General features: G+C 55.2%; 1 protein-coding gene across 3 annotated transcripts in view; it reads left to right on the top strand.

Moving 5' to 3' along the window:
* The window catches only part of ACOT11 (acyl-CoA thioesterase 11), a 42,503-nt gene that overhangs the window by 22,486 nt on the left and 4,150 nt on the right, over positions 1-15,867 (top strand). For 2 of the 3 annotated variants that reach the window (XM_059689449.1, XM_059689451.1), the window contains exons 2-12: positions 2,626-2,827; positions 3,761-3,830; positions 5,551-5,611; positions 6,570-6,668; positions 8,003-8,138; positions 10,376-10,532; positions 11,060-11,179; positions 12,490-12,634; positions 13,922-13,977; positions 14,761-14,827; positions 15,172-15,255. In XM_059689449.1, the coding sequence (XP_059545432.1) occupies positions 2,626-2,827; positions 3,761-3,830; positions 5,551-5,611; positions 6,570-6,668; positions 8,003-8,138; positions 10,376-10,532; positions 11,060-11,179; positions 12,490-12,634; positions 13,922-13,977; positions 14,761-14,827; positions 15,172-15,255 (1,197 nt within the window). Of the gene's footprint in view, positions 1-2,625; positions 2,828-3,760; positions 3,831-5,550; positions 5,612-6,569; positions 6,669-8,002; positions 8,139-10,375; positions 10,533-11,059; positions 11,180-12,489; positions 12,635-13,921; positions 13,982-14,760; positions 14,828-15,171; positions 15,256-15,867 lie in introns of all 3 variants that reach the window. The other variant, XM_059689448.1, reaches the window with a different exon arrangement.

The raw sequence follows: 15,867 nt of genomic DNA, 5'->3' as shown, positions 1-15,867 counted from the left end.
AATCCTGGAACCAGGCCTGGGGATACCTTGGGGGTTGGCAATCTCCCACTGCCCCTGCCCACCTTGTGAGTGAGAGATGAGGTTCAGGAGGAGGGGGGCTTGCTCAGGATCACATAGCACCTGAGGGACAGGGCTAGGATTTAAACTCAGGTCCGGCCCTAGCTGGTTTGGCTCAGTGGGTAAAGAGTTGGCCTGCAGACTGAGGAGTCCCAAGTTTGATTCCAGTCAAGGGCACATGCCTGGGTTGTGGGCTCAATCCCCAGTAGGGGGCGTGCAAGAGGCAGCCGATCAATGATTCTCCTCATTGATGTTTCTATCTCAGTCTCCCTCTCCTTTCCTCTCTGACATCAATATATATATATAGTTAAACTCCAGTCTGTCTCTGCTTGTCCCTCCCCAAACCTTTGATGAGGTCCTACTGCGTGCCAGGCCCTTCTAGACACGAGCACTAGAGCTGAGCTTCTCAAAGGGATTGGCCTGACTTACCTTTGCATTCTCAGTGTTTGGCCCAGGGCCTAGTGCAGAGAAAGGAGATGCTTGGTGAATGAATGAATGAATGAATGAATGAATGAGGCAAAGCTCCTGCCTTCAGGCATGAAGAGTCCATTGGGAAGGTAGGGACTCCTTTACATAGAACAGGAAATAGGAGGCTGGTGGGGGTGGGGATTGACCAGGTGAGAAGCAGAGAGAAGATTAGAACTCAGGTGTCCTGGTCTAGATCTTTTCCCGTCCTCACTTTCCTCAGCTGTAAAAATGGGGTCTGCCTTCCTTGTGAGGATCCAGGGAGGCGGTGGGTGTGAGAATAGGCTTGTGAAGCTGGGACATTGTGTGTGCATGCCCGGAACCGCTCAGAAACCCACGCGTCTGCCCCCTTTCTTCCCGCTTACCCTGTGCATCTTGGCCCCGCCCCCCCCTCCATTTCCCTAGCTTTCTCCAGGCTTCTTGCTGGAATGTTCTGGCCAGGACCCCTGGCTGAGGGAGGGGGTTGGGGAGATTAGGTGAACAGTCTGCCTGCTTCCTCCCTCTCCCGTCTCCCACACCCAGAAAGGCAGCCACCCGCATCCACATCCATGCAGGCCCCCAGTGCACACTAGGCTGGAAGTGCCTTGGCAGTGGTTACCATGGTGATAGCCCTGCTTAGACCACAAGGCCTGTGAGATGCCTGCAAGATTCTGCAAGCCTGGCAGCCTGGCACCTCGAAGGCTTCCGCCCGCACTGAGAGCTCCTGGATCGGCTGCCCTCCTCTCTCTCCCCTCCGGTGCCCAGCACTGTATGTGGTACCCAGGGCCGCTCTGGGGACCTACAAGCTGTTTTGGTTTAGACAGGCCCTGTTCAAATCCCAGATGTCCCATTTACGAGTCAGCGACCTTGAATCAGTCACATCGGTGTGTTTTGAATGTAGTGAATTAGCTACAGAGCCTCATGGGGGGAACTATCCAAGGAGTGCCCCTACCCCTGCACGAGGGCCATCACTGCCCTGAGATGTCGCTGTCCCCATCTGAGCAGTGGCAGGGTCAGCCTTGGGGTCGTATCACCCTTTGCTGCTGAATTCAGGCCAAGAGCTCTGGCTTCCTTCTCATCTGGGCCCAGGAGCCCCTGCAGGCAGTGCAGTGTGATGGGTGGGGCCTCAGACTGCAGCCAGACCTCTGGAGTCACAGCTAAGCTTTGCCACTTACTTGGGCCTCAGTTTCCCCCACTGTGAAGTGAGGATAATCTTGAACCTACCTCAGAGTTTTGTTGTGTGGGTACACTTTAATTAGCACAGGGACGTGCTTAGAAGCACGCTTGATGTCTAATAAGTGCTATGTATATGTTGGCACCAGCTGTTACCCCGCAGTTGGCATTGGCCATGAGAACTGGAACTCCTCCTGCCCCTCCTGTCAGTTTTCTCACACACGCAGGTGTGCCCGGCTCTTGTTCACAGTCCGATTAGGGAGAGAAGGGATGGCGGGTCGACTCCACCTCCTCCGTCCCACCCCAACCAAGGGACTGTACTCGCCACCTCTTCTGCCGGGGACTAAGAAAAGCTGGGCCCTGGGCAGAAACTCCACCTCTAATTCATGAGTTTGAGGGTTTTCTCAGCTGGTTCTCCAGCTGGCAGCTGCCTGGTTCACACAGCTGCTCAGGCCCTGCCCAGAGCCCTCCGGCCAGGAGAGAGAGCTAAGTGCTAAAGACAAATGAGCACCCAGCAGAGGTGTCAACTGCAGAGCAAGAAGCCCGGGGACAAATCCCCAGGCTTGCCTGCGAGGGGCTCTCGGGGCCTCTGCACAGAGAGGGGACATCTTTCGGGCATGAAGGCCAATCAGAAGCAAAACTTTAAAAAGCAAACCCTCAAACTGAAGCTCGGAGAACTGAGTTCTCTGCACGATTCCTTTCTCCCCTCCCCATTCCTCAGGTCCCAGGCCATGTTAACATGGAGATATTGGCTAAAAGGAACCTGAGCCAGAGTGACATCCTGGGTCTGAGCTCTGGGCTGGAGGGCGGTGACCACTCTTGGAGTTGGGGTCTGGAGGGAGGTGCCCCTGGGGCGCTCTCTCCTCTCCCTCTAGTCCTCAGGTCTCAGGGATGGGCAGACTCAGGGGACCCTGCAGTGAGCTGACCTCTCTGGTCCCACCTGTTCCCCAGGGCTTCGCCTCCGTGTTCTCGGGCCGTCAGTCCCGGAAGTCAACCTCCCGCACAGAGAAAACCATGGCAGATGGCGAGGAGTACCGGAACCCCACCGAGGTGCAGATGAGCCAGCTGGTGCTGCCCTGCCACACCAATCAGCGTGGCGAGCTGAGCGTCGGGCAGCTGCTCAAGTGGATTGACACCACGGCCTGCCTGTCTGGTGAGACTGCCATCCTCCCACCCCCTGGCCCACCCCTGGGGGAGAGGCCTCAGTTATGCTGAGACGTCGCTGTTCCCTGAGTGCTACACTCGTCCCTCATCCCAGCCGGCCTGCCTGCAATGCCCTCCAATTTCCTGATGCTCAGCTCTGGCCCACCCTCTCCCCAGAGGTCCCAGTTCTAAGTGCCGTTAGGTCCCTGCTCCAACACAGAGCTGCCTTCAACGCGGCTGCTCCAGGGCTGGCTCAGGAGTGCTGTGAGCAAGCACCGTGCTGTCTGCCTTACAGGGTTCCCTACATTAAGTTGAGGAGTTGAGTTGACTTTTCGTCATTCCTTTGATGTCCCAGTATTCTCCAACCCACAGGAAGCTCACAGTCTGATGGGGGGGGGGGCAGGGGGGAGACAGGTGACCCAACTGCCCCAGCACTGTTTTGTGGGGACTGGGAAAGGGAGGGAGAACAGACCAGAGGCCGTCACCCAGCCCTGGGGACAGAGAAGGGACTCTAGAGGCACTAAGGCAGTGAGCAGGGTCCTGAAGGAAAGACTCAGCAAACAAAGATGCATGAAGTAGACTGGGCAGACCTAAGGGCACTTTACAAGGCCAGGAGCTAGCATAGTATGGTGTGACCATTCATTTATTCAATAGCTGCTTGTTGAGTGTCTACTATGTGCCAGACACTCTTCTGGGACTGGGATACGCCTATGAGCTAGGCAGGCAAAAATCCTCGCCCTCAAGCAACTTGCAGTTGAACAGAAGAGAGAGATACTAGACAGACAAAACTCCGATATATGAAGCAGGGGGCGGCAACTTTGAGGAAAAATAAAGAAGGCCGTGGGTGAGGAGGCACGGCCTGAGCTCGGAGGTCTGACATTTGATCAGAGGCCTGCGTAACGTGGGAGGCTGCTAACGCACGGCTTTCTTCTCCCGGTGCCAGCGGAGAGGCATGCTGGCTGTCCCTGCGTCACGGCCTCCATGGATGACATCTATTTTGAGCACACCATTAGGTGAGTGGCCCCAGCTGCCGCTAGGTCCTTCTGGGCTCCCCACCAAGGCCTGGGGACCCCTCCCCTGCCTCTCCTGCCTGGAACCTGCCAGCCTTGGCAGGTGGAGTGGGGGAAGCCCCCCAGAAGCAGTGACCCGTCTGCAGTGTCTCTGGACAGCGCTGGGCTGGGAGCTGGCTTGCTGCTAGTTGCCGTGGGGTGGGTGCCCTCAGCCAGTGTGGAGCCAAGGAAGTTGCTTCAAGTTTGGAGTTGGATGTTGCCCAGGCAACACCATGGGGTGCAATGTGACTTTGGGGAAGTCAGACATTTTCTCTGGGCCTCAGTTTCCTTATCTGCAGATGGGAGGGATTAGACGTAATCAATGAATGCCTTTTGGAACTTGAACATTCTCTGTGGGTCATGGGTTGCTGGTTGTTGGGGGGTCCCTAGTTAAGGTACCTTGGCAAAGCCTGAGCCAGAATCTTGGGTCATTCAGTCTCTGCTCACATACCTCCAGAGATGAGGCGCTCACTACCTCACAGTGAGCTGTACTGGTTAGAAAGTCTTCATTACACTGTGTTGGGCTTTGTTTCTGCAGAGCTTTGCTGGGACCCAAGGGCCATACCAGGCCCCCAGCTCAGGCCAGGCTGTAGGGACTGCGCGCAGTGCTCTGGCCTGTGGGCCTGCTCCTGAACTCTCCGCCATCGCCCAGGACAGTGGTCGGCAAACTCATTAGTCAACAGAGCCAAATATCAATAGTACAACGATTGAAATTTCTTTTGAGAGCCAAATTTTTTAAACTTAAACTATATAGGTAGGTACATTGTTATTAACTTAATTAGGGTACTGCTAAGGCTTAGGAAGAGCCACACTCAAGGGGCCAAAGAGCCGCATGTGGCTCGCGAGCCGCAGTTTGCCGACCACGGGCCTGGGACATCGAGTGCCAAGGGCTTTCTCAGGGCTTCCTTGGCGCCCAGAGTGCTGTGGTTAAGGAAGAAGTTCGGCCAGTTGCTGTATTCATTGTTCAGTCATTCATCACTACTGGCACTTTTCTGGGCCGGGGCCCATGCTGGGTTTGTGGCACAAAAGGTCCCAGCGCCCAGTAGCTCCCAGACTGCAGGGAGGCCGATTGTAGATTAGTTTTTGATGTACACTCTGGTTGTAGAGAGTACAGAGAGTCCCCATATACCCCACATCCAGTTCCTCCATTAACATTTTACATTCATGTGGGGGTACCTTTGTCACAATTGATGAACCGATACTAATGCAATAAATGCGGAACGGATTCATTTAGTAGGCCACTAATTGTGGAGGAGGAGGAGCTGCCCGGTACCCTGTGCCAAGCCTTGCCCCAGTGGAGCTTATAGGTTGTGAGGTCGACCTGCTGGAAGAAGTGATAGGAAGGTGGACCTTACAGAGCGACAGGGTGCAGGGAGGGCTCCCTGGAGAGGGGACCGGTCAACAGGAGCAAAAAGAAGCTTGAGCCTTCACTGGACAAGGAGGAGTGGGGGAGGGTGGCAGATAAATGCAATCATCCCACTTCTCTCAGCCTCCTGGGAAAGGGGTGCTAGCACTATCTTGCTGGCTTGCTTTGAGGACTCGGTTGACATCCATATGTGAATACGCGCTGTAAAGTAACATTCTCCTAACAGCTCCCCTCAGTAGAGGCTCCCCAAGTGTCTGGGGCCCCTGCTCCCTCCCTCTGTCCCCTCTGAAAGGCTCACCTCTGGCTTTTCTCTCCCAGAGTCGGACAAGTGGTGAATATCAAGGCCAAGGTGAACCGGGCCTTCAACACCAGCATGGAGGTGTGTGGGGCAGGTGCTGCCTGGGGATGCGTGGGTGCTGGGTGGGTTTTCTGCCTCCTCTCCATCTCCGCCCTCAGCCCAGGCATACTCACACTCGCAAAGCCCTGCTTGAGGCGGCAGAGATCTGGACCAGCTGGCAGGGCTGGGCAGAGCCTAAGGATCTTCCGGTTCAACACCCCATAACACAGAAGGGAAAACTGAGGCCCAGGGAGGAAAAGGGATTTGCACCAGGTCACCAAGCCACATAGATCCCAACGTGGGACTTAACTTCTGGCCTCCTGGGTCTTCATGCCGAGACTCAGACCCTGACTTCAGCAGCCTGGTGGCTGTGCAAATTTGAGGATGACAGCCACCTGGAGGCAGTGGGGCTGGAGCCGGGATAGCACTGGACTTCAGTCCTGTAGCTTACCTGCCATGACTCTGTCTTCCCATCTGTAAAGTGGGAGCATGATTTCTGTGCCTCAGGGCTGTTGAAGGACTCGTGGTGATGCACAGGCTCCGTGAGCTCTGGGGGAGGGACTCTATTTGCCACCAATGGACGTAGGATGGAGACAACTTCCACCCAGTGGTTGCTGAGGGACTACTGAGGCTGAGATAGCGGCACCCCATAAATGCACAGGGTCCCTGGGCACCCTCACATGTCTACCCTTTCAATTTAGCCAGCACTTTACTTACACAGTCTCATGTTAATTCTCTCAATAGCCCTTCGAGGGTGGGTTTGGTCATCCCCACTTTACAGATGAGAAAACTGAGGCCCAGAGAAGGGAAGTGACTTGCCTAAAGTTTCCCAGGGAACCAGGGGCAAAATCAGAACCTACCCCAGGGCTCTAGCCTCCTAGACTTGGTGGGTGATACTGGAAGAGCAGAGGGGGACTTCCTATGTCACTAGGCCATGGGCCTCGGGTTTGTGAGCTCTATTTCTTCCTTCCTCACTCCTCCTCCTACTCTTCCCCTCCAGGTGGGCATCCAGGTGGCCTCCGAGGACACTTGCTCTGAGAAGCAGTGGAGCGTGTGCAAGGCCTTGGCCACCTTTGTGGCCCACCGTGAGCTCTCCAAGGTAGGTGGCCACACCTGGCTGCCAGTCACGATGGGCCGAGACCAGGGTGGTGAGGCTGGGGTTAGGCAGGGGAGTGGAGGTGGGGTGTGGCAGGGAATCATAGCCCCTAGAGCAGCTGTGGGCAAACTACAGCCTGCGGGCCGGATCTGGCCCGTTTGAAATGAATAAAACTAAAAAAAAAAAAAAAGACCGTACCCTTTTATGTAATGACTAGGGGCCCGGTGCACGAAATTCATGCACTGGGTGTGTGTGTGGGGGAGTGTCCCTCAGCCCAGCCTGCCCCCTCTCACATACTGGGAGCCCTCAGGCGTTGACCCCCATCACCCTCCAATCACAGGATCGGCCCCTTGCCCAGGCCTGACGCCTCTGGCCTAGGCGTCCGGCCCGGGCAGCGGGGACCTGCAGTGGCAGCAGGGGGTGCCGCGATCGCGCAGGCTCCACCCCTGCCCCTGCAGGATGCCTCTGGCTGAGGCGTCCGGCCGGGCAGCGGGGACCCGCAGCTGCAGCGGCCCCACGATCGTGGGCTTCGCTTTAGGCCCAGGCAAGGGACCCCTAGCTCCCGGGACTGCCAGCTTCGACCGTGTCCAGCTCCCATCGCTGGCTCCACCCCTACTTCCTGCTATCACTGGCCAGGGCGGAAAAGGCGCCTGATTCTCCGATCATGGCTGGGGGTTTCCGATCACTGTCAGTGGCGGGGGCTTCTTCCTGCTTTCCCTTTTGCCTCCCTGCATTGTGCCTACATATGCAAATTAACCGCCATCTTGTTGGCAGCTAACTGCCAATCTTAGTTGGCAGTTAATTTGCATATAGCCCTGATTAGCCAATGAAAAGGGTAGCTCGTACGCCAATTACCATTTTTCTCTTTTATTAGTGTTGATGTTTACTTTGAATTTATATTAGTTCACACAAACACTCCATCCATGCTTTTGTTTCCACCCTCCGGTCCAGTTTAAGAACCCATTGTGGCCCTCGAGTCAAAAAGTTTGCCCACCCCTGCTCTAGAGGAAGGCCCATCCCTCACTGCCACCAGGCCCCAGGCGCCCTCCCTCTCTCCTTTCCCCACCTCTCCCTGTGCTTCTCACATGGGGAGTCTTCAGGTCTCACCATCCTTTCACGCCCTGCAGTGACCCTTACCCCCATCCGCTGTGCCTTTGCCCCAGAAGGGAGCCTAGGGTTACTGGAGGATGAAGATGATGGATCAGTCAACATGGAGACAGGAAAATGTGGGCAAAGAGGGACACAGACTTATAACCATCCAGCAGCCCCGGGTGTGCGACGGCAGCTGGGGGGACAGGCCCTGGCACTATTTCAGGGAACCCCACCCCTGCCCACAGGTGAAGCTGAAGCAGATCTCGCCACGGACGGAGGAGGAGAAGACTGAGCACAGTGTGGCCGCCGAGCGCCGACGCATGCGGCTGGTCTACGCGGACACCATCAAGGACCTCCTGGCCAACTGGGCCATTCAGTATGGTGAGAGGCTGGGGACAGGAGGGCAGCAGGTGCCCCCCTTGTGCCCTGGGCCCCACTGGGTAGAGGGAGGAGAGGCATTTCCTTGGGATGTCTACCCACTGGTGGCCGCAGGCCTGGCTGGCCCTCTTGCCTCAAGGCCTCCTTCAGGGACAAGGGCGTGCCTCTTGCCCAGCTCCCAGCAGCCGGAGGAAAACGCTTTGTTAGCCACAAACTGTGTTTGGGTCTCTAGGACTTAAGGTATTTGGGAAGGTAGTATTGAGCTTGGCCTTGAAGACTCTTGGATTTAAAAAATATATATTTTTAGCCCTAACCGGTTTTGGCTCAGTGGATAGAACATTGGCCTGCAGACTCAAGGGTCCCAGGTTTGATTCCAGCCAAGGGCATATATCTTGGTTGCGGGCACATAACCAGTAGGGAGTGTGCAGGAGGCAGCTGATCGATGTTTCTAACTCTCTATCCCTCTCCCTTTCTCCCTGTAAAGAAATCAATAAAGTATATTTTAAAAAAAGACTACAAGTGTTTAAAAAATATATTTTTATTGATTTCAGAGAGGAAGGGAGAGGGAAAGAGAGATAGAAACATAAATGATGAGAGAGAATCATTAATCAGCTGCCTCCTGCACGCCCTCTACTGGGGACAGAGCCTGCAACCCGGGCACGTGCCCTTGACAGGAATTGAACCCAGGACCCTTCAGTCCCCAGGCCTATGCTCTATCCACTGAGCCAAACCGGCTAGGACATGACTCTGGGGTTTTTAAAAAGCATATAGGTAGGTAGGTTGGTAGGTAGATATAGATGTAGGCATCGGTGTAGGCATAGATCTAGAGCTAGAGATAAAAACAAGACCCGCCTGCCCAGAACCCAGGTCCCCTCCGGAGGCACCTCCTGTGCCTCATTTTTTGGGCATCTTTCCAGAAGCATTCCCTGCACATCCCCCGTGTCTAATTTTGCCCCCCTTTTTTTACCTAAACGGGAAGACACAGTACATACTGTTCTGTATCTTGCTTCTTCCCCTTAAAGTGCATCTGCAGCTTGTTCTGTACCAGGGCCTCACATCTCCTGTGGACTGGCAGGGCTTATCAGGGGGAGATAAGGAAAGGGACTCCTGGTGGAGGGCATGGTCTGGGCAAAGGGTCAGAGGGGTGACCTTGGATTTGCTCACTGATCTGCAGAACATTAGGATGTGGAGCCTTCCTTGAAACTTCAAGGAGGCGATTTTAGGACAAGTCGAAAATAGTTCAGCTGCCAGAGTGGGGAGGGGTGCAGGCGGAACTAGCCACCCCCCTGTGAAAGCAGCTGGCTGTGCTTCGAATTCCGTGCACCCTATTTACTCTGGGCCTGGGGGCTGTGGCTGGGCAGGTCCAGCTCTCCCTCCTGTAGCCAAGGCCCCCTGGAGCCATCCATCCCACTGCAGCCCTCCGAAATCCCTCCTGCCCAAGGGTCAGTCCAGATGCCCTAGGCGGCATCCAGGCCCTTGGCTGACCGCTCAGCCTTGTCTGGCGCTGTCCCGTACTTGCCCTCGGCTCCAGCTGAGCCAAGGCCTGATTCTCCCCGTGACTGTGACTGTCTGCCTCCAGACCGTGGCTCAGGCCTGTAACCTCCCCTACCCGTGTCTGTGGCATCTGAGCAGCCTGCAAGCCATGCAAATTGTTGCCTATTTGATGGGTCCTCCCCGGTGAGGTCTTTCTCCCTGGGAGATGGCGCTTCCTTGGGTTGGGTGGGCATGTCAGCATCCGATTCCCTGACCTCTCTGGCCTCCCCTACTGAGGCTATCCTTATGCCATTGCCCCTGAGGCACAGCGCATGCCAGGCAGCGGGAGGGAAGAACTCTCCTTCTTGAGAGTGTGCCTCCTGAGTTTGGCGCCAGGCACTCTAGAACGGAGATCGCATTTCATCTTCACTGTCCTTTCCGGATGAGTTTGACATCTGCCCTTTACACATGGGAAATTGGGGTTCAGAAAGGGCACTGACTTGCCCAAGGAAATACAGCCTGTATGGGGTGGAGCTGAGTTGTAGACCCAGGTGTATGTTGTCTCAAAGCTAGTGTTCTGCCCTTTGCTCGGTGCCAGCCTCATCTCTCTCATCCAGTTTCCCCCCATTCCTCGTGTAGGTCCAGCACACTAGGTGCTGAGTAAATAAAAGAATGTGGGTGGGGCAGAGAGGCGGTGGAGGGGTCCTGGGCTGCCCTTGGAAAGCCTCTCACCTCCCCCCTCCCTCCCTCTGCCCCTCCTTGGTCAGATCTGGAGAGCAGAGACTGCAGCCATGTGGTGCCGGCCGAGAAGACGCGGGTGGAGAGTGTGGAGCTGGTCCTGCCTCCCCACGCCAATCACCAGGGCAATACCTTCGGGGGCCAGATCATGGCCTGGATGGAGAATGTGGCCACCATTGCAGCCAGGTGAGGGGAGAGTGTCCTGCTTGTGCCTCCCTTCCTTTCTCCCCTCCGTCCCTTAGCCACAATATATCAGCAGTGCCCTATGAGTGCAATAAGATCTCAGAGAAAAGTCAGAGTCTGGATAGTTCGGGAAGGCTTCCTGGAGGAAGAGCACTTCAACTGGGCCTTGAATGACAAGTAGCTTTGGGTAAGGGGAGGACTTCCAGGTAGTAGGGACAGCAGGTGCTAAGATACAAAGGTTGGAAGGGCTTGGTTGGATTGCCCCAAGCCCTGCCCTAGGCTTTCTTCTGTCACCTCAGACTCAGCTGCTCCCTAGCCATGCACATAGACCTCAGTACTCGAAGCTCTGAAATGGGACTCAGTTCTGTTCCTCTGGGCAGGACTGTCACTGAGTGGAGTGGATGGGCCTGAAGGTGGTGCGTGTGGTTTTGGCTAGGTCTGGGGATGGGGGTAGGGGTAGAGGCTGGTTTAAGCCAGTGGCTAAAGCACTAGGGGCATTTCTCCTGTCCCCAACCCCTGGCCTCCTCCAGCCGGCTGTGTCGTGCCCACCCTACGCTGAAGGCCATTGAGATGTTTCACTTCCGGGGACCCTCCCAGGTTGGGGACCGCCTGGTGCTCAAGGCCATTGTGAACAACGCCTTCAAACATAGGTGAGGGGCTGGGATGGGCAGGATCGGGGTTCCTGGGGGCTGAGGGCTCTTCCTGACCTGAGAACGGACTCTATGGCAAACCTGCTCAGTCCTTTCACCTTCATCAAGATTCAGCTCTGATGTTCCCTGCTCTGGGCGCCCCCAGCCCTGTGTCTCCTGCTGTCTCAGATAGTACCACGTGATCATTCTGTCTCTCTCTCCCTGCCTCCTGCCTCCAGGCCTGCACACTGTGGATCACAGACCACCTTTTGCCAGTATTCTGTTGTCATCATACCTTTTCCCACCCTTTGCCTAAAACGAAACTTAGTCCCCAGAGCCCTTACCTTTGAAATGAATCCTGACATCTACACCCATGAAAGCTTATTTTAAATATCTTTTTTGGTGATTCCAAAGATCATATAGTATAGTCGATAAAAGCAAAGGATCTGGAGCCAGGCTGCCTAGGTTCAAGTTTGGCTCACCTCTTACTAGCTGTGTGACTTTGGGCAAGTTACTTAACCTCTCTGAGCCTCAGTTCATGTAAAATGGGGCTCACCACAACTATCTTATAGTTTTAAGGATTCAGTGACCTGTTACTAGTAGAACGCCACAGAACATGTTTAGTGAAGGTCAGCCATTGCTGCTGATGCTATTATTATTATTATTATTATTATTATTCACAGCCTGACCAGCACATATTCTGCTGCCATGCAGGGGGAAAGCTGTGAGGCCTGGTTTCCAGCCCAGATTCTCTCCTGACTGTTGTGTGACTTTACTTACTACCCTGTTCTAGGTCTTAGTGTCCCCCTCTGTATGATGCCTACATTATGGGGTCAAGACCTTCTTAACTGAGGGGGAGGGCGGTGGCTGCTATTTTATAATTATTAAAGACAGTCAGATATAGAGAAACAGCAGCCACTGAGCTGTTATAAAGTGCTGACGATTGGGTGTATAATGAACACTATTTCTAATTGGGCTCAGCGCCTCCCTCTCTGCCTGTATTCTTCCATAACATAGTTTCATAACATACTATCATCATATGTATATATTGTGGCTGCAACCCCCAGCTATTAGTCCATGAGAACATGGATCGGACAGGTTTGTTCATTTCTGAGTCCCCAGTGACTGGCATAGGCCGAGCACGCAGTAGGTGCTCTGCAGACACTGACCAAAGGGAGCAGCTCTGGGTTTCCTGCCAGAGGGGCTCTGACCCAGGAGGAACTGCAGGAGTGCATGTGTGTGCCTGCACATGCGCGTGTGCATGTGTGTTGGGAGGGGCGAGGCCGTGGGAAGGTCTGCCCAGCATGAGAGCAGCCCTCCCTCGCCCTCAGCATGGAGGTGGGCGTGTGCGTGGAGGCCTACCGCCAGGAGGCCGAGGCCCATCGGCGGCACATCAACAGCGCCTTCATGACCTTTGTGGTCCTGGACCCAAATGACCAGCCCCAGATGCTGCCCTGGATTCGGCCCCAGCCTGGGGTGAGTGGGTGCAGCACCCTGCCCTCCCCCCAGCTGCCTTCCCCCCTCTCTGCCCAGGGTGGGGGTGCCTGCCAGCTCCTGATAGGCCCGAGAGCAACAAGCCCCGCTTTGCCCGTCGGCTGGGTGCCCTTGTGTGGCCCCTGGAAATGCCCCTTGTGCCAGGTGGAAACCTTGTTCTGCCTGAAAGAATTCAGACCGTGCATGCGGGCCTGGCTCATCGTGGGTGTTAACAGCGTTGGAAGAGCGCTGGCTTTGGGGCGATGTGTGTTGGAACCAGCTCTGCTACATTCTAGTGGGTGCCTCTGTGAGCTCTGGGTCCTCCAGGTGCGCCTGCAGCCCAGTCCTCACGGGGCTGTGGGGTCTATGGGATATTGACCCCGTGCCTGGGTCAGGCCTGCAGACACTCAGGAAGTGCTGACAGTGATGATGATGGTGACGGGAGAGTAAGGAGGCAGGAAGGAGAATCAGGGCCTGGATTCAAAGGCTGTCCCTTCAAGTCATGCTCCCTTGTGCCTCCACTGGGCTAGGCCTGGCTTTCTCTGGAGGATCAGGGAGTGAGCTCTCACTGGGAAGGTCCCTGTCCTGCCTGCCTCACACGGCTGAGCCTGGCTGTGACATTCCCTGCTCGTAGCTGGGTATTGGCCAGTCGAGGGTGGGCGGTCCGTGGAGGAGTGGGAGCCTAGGAGATGGGCGATGCAGTGCACAGGCCCGCAGATGCTTTCAGGCCTTTGCCGTTTAATGCTCCCGGCTGAGGACACCTTAGAAGTAGAAGTTAAGAGCCAGGCTCTGAGTCAGCCTGTCAGTGCTTGTTCCTGTGTCCTTGGGCAAGTCCCCTAATCTTTCTGTGCCTCAGTTTCCCCCTCTGTAAAGTGGGATTATACTAGTCCCAACCTCAGAGGGTTGCTGTAAGGGTTAAATGAAATTTTGCATGGAAAGCACTTTAGCTGAATGCCTGGCATGTAGTAAGTGCTCAATAAATATGTGTTCTTATTACCATTGTAAGTGCCCTTAGGGATCCCATTCTACTGGGGAGGAAACTGAGGTCTGGTGAGGGCAGTGGTTCCCAGGGTCACTCGGAGAACTTGAGGGGAAGCTGGGGCTCAGTGACCTGGCATGTTCCTGTTCAGGTTGCTTTGACTCTGGCGGCCCCAGTGGGGCCAGAACACCTCAGGGCTGCAGGACCTCCTTGGGCCCTTGGGAGGGGTGGGGGTGGTCAGACAGTAACAGGGACGGGGGGCAAGTTGTTTTCCCATCTGTCCAATAGTCTGTCCCTGCTTCTCTCCCCAGGACGGTGAGCGGCGGTACCGAGAGGCCAGTGCCAGGAGGAAGATCCGCCTGGACAGGCAAGTTGGGGCTGGGTGGTGGGAGGGGACACAGGGTGCAGGGCTGTCCACCTGCTCCCCGGCCTCAGGGACTTGCATTTCTTCGATGCGGCCCCTGTGCTGGGCACTAGCTGGGCCCTTTACATCCGTGACACCTCATTCCACCTCCCATGTCTGACTGGCCCATTGTACAGGCGAGGACACCGAGAACAGAGGAATTGTGGCCACGGGCACACAGGAGTGATTGGCAGAGTGAGAATTTGAACCTGGCCGGGTCTGGCCAATTTAAAATCTTTTGTTCCTTCCATGGACTCTGATGTCCATTTGGCACATGAAGAAAGAAAGGCCCAGAGAGGAGAAGCGATGGCTCAAGGAAGCACTGTATCATCATTTGTTGTTAGTAAGAAAAGTGTGTGTTTATGGAGCATTTATATGCCAAGGCCGTTCTTGTGATGAGCCTCTGAGGCAGGGGTGACTGCAGATCCCATTTCACAGATGAGGACACCGAGGCATAGTGGCGAAGTCGCTTGAGCTCAGCCAGGGTGTGGCGCACTGAGCCTTCACTAGGCACCGGCACCGGCACTGGCACCGGCACCCCTCCCCTCATCCTGTCCTACCTCTGACTGAGTTTGTATGTTCTCGCTGCTGTGTTCTGTGTGCCCATCCCGTCTCCCTGGCCAGACACTGGTCTCTCCTGCCCTCTGGGCTGAGCACAGGGCCTGGCACACAGTTGGCATGCGGTGAAGCCTGTTCAAAGAGATGGGCTCCCGAGGGATCAAGGTTGTCACCTTTCCTCTCTCCCAGGAAGTACATTGTGTCCTGCAAGCAGGAGGAGATGCCTCTCTCTGTGCCCTGGGACCCAAGCAACCAGGTAAGTCCCCAGCTCTGAGGGGAGAGTCCTCAGGCCCACCCGTCCCCGTTGTCAGAGTGGGGTTGGAGGTAGGCCTGAAGGGGACAGGATGCTAATGCCTCAAGATGCATAGTTAGCAAAGGGCTCTCCTGATGTCCCCTGCTTGGCAGGAGGGAGCTGAGGCCCTGAGAGGAGGAGTGGCTTGTCCAGGGTTGCTGGTCGAGTCTGGCGCCCACCCTCCTTCACCACCAAAGCCCAGCGCCCACCCTCCTTCACCACCCCAGCTCCTCCCCCACCCCAGCATGGCCTCGGCACTGAGCCTGCAGGAGGGGAGAAGGCGAGGTTTCTCTGTGTGCCCTGTCCAGGTGTATCTGAGCTACAACAACATCTCCTCCCTGAAGATGCTTGCGGCCAAGGACAACTGGGCGCTGTCCTCGGAGATCAACCAGGTAGCTGACCGCACCCACCCACCATTCTCTTCTGAGCAACCAGAGGTGGCAGACTGCAAGCAACAGAAAGTCTCTCAACTCAGTCCTGTCAGAAGGGCATTTCTTTTTTTGCTTTTTGTTTTTGTTAATCCTCACCCGAGGATATTTTTTTCATTGAGAGAGAGTGGAAGGAATGAGGGAGAGAGAGAAACATTGATGTAAGAGAGACACACTAATTGGTTGCCTCCTGGACATGCTAGGACTGGGGCCAGGGAGGGAACCCACAACTGAGACATGTGCCCTTGACTGGGAATTGAACCTAAGGCCCTTCGGTTCGCAGGGCGACACTCTGACCACTGAGAAACACCGGCCAGGGCAGAAGGGGATTTAAAATATATATATATATATATATATATATATATATATATATATATATATATATATATATATAATATTATATTTATTGATTTTATTTATTGACCCCCACTGGGGGTCAAGCCTGCAACCTGGACATGTGGCCTGACCGGGAATCGAACCGTGACCTCTTGGTTCATAGGTTGAAGCTCAACCACTGAGTCATGCTGGCTAGGCAAATCACTGCTTCTTAAAACACCTTTCTGTCCACTTGTGCTG

Source organism: Myotis daubentonii, chromosome 3 (assembly GCF_963259705.1).
Source record: "Myotis daubentonii chromosome 3, mMyoDau2.1, whole genome shotgun sequence".
Classification (NCBI taxonomy): Eukaryota; Metazoa; Chordata; class Mammalia; order Chiroptera; family Vespertilionidae; genus Myotis; species Myotis daubentonii.
The sequence above is the reverse complement of the archived record's forward strand: the minus strand, read 5'-3'. Positions and strand labels throughout refer to the sequence as shown.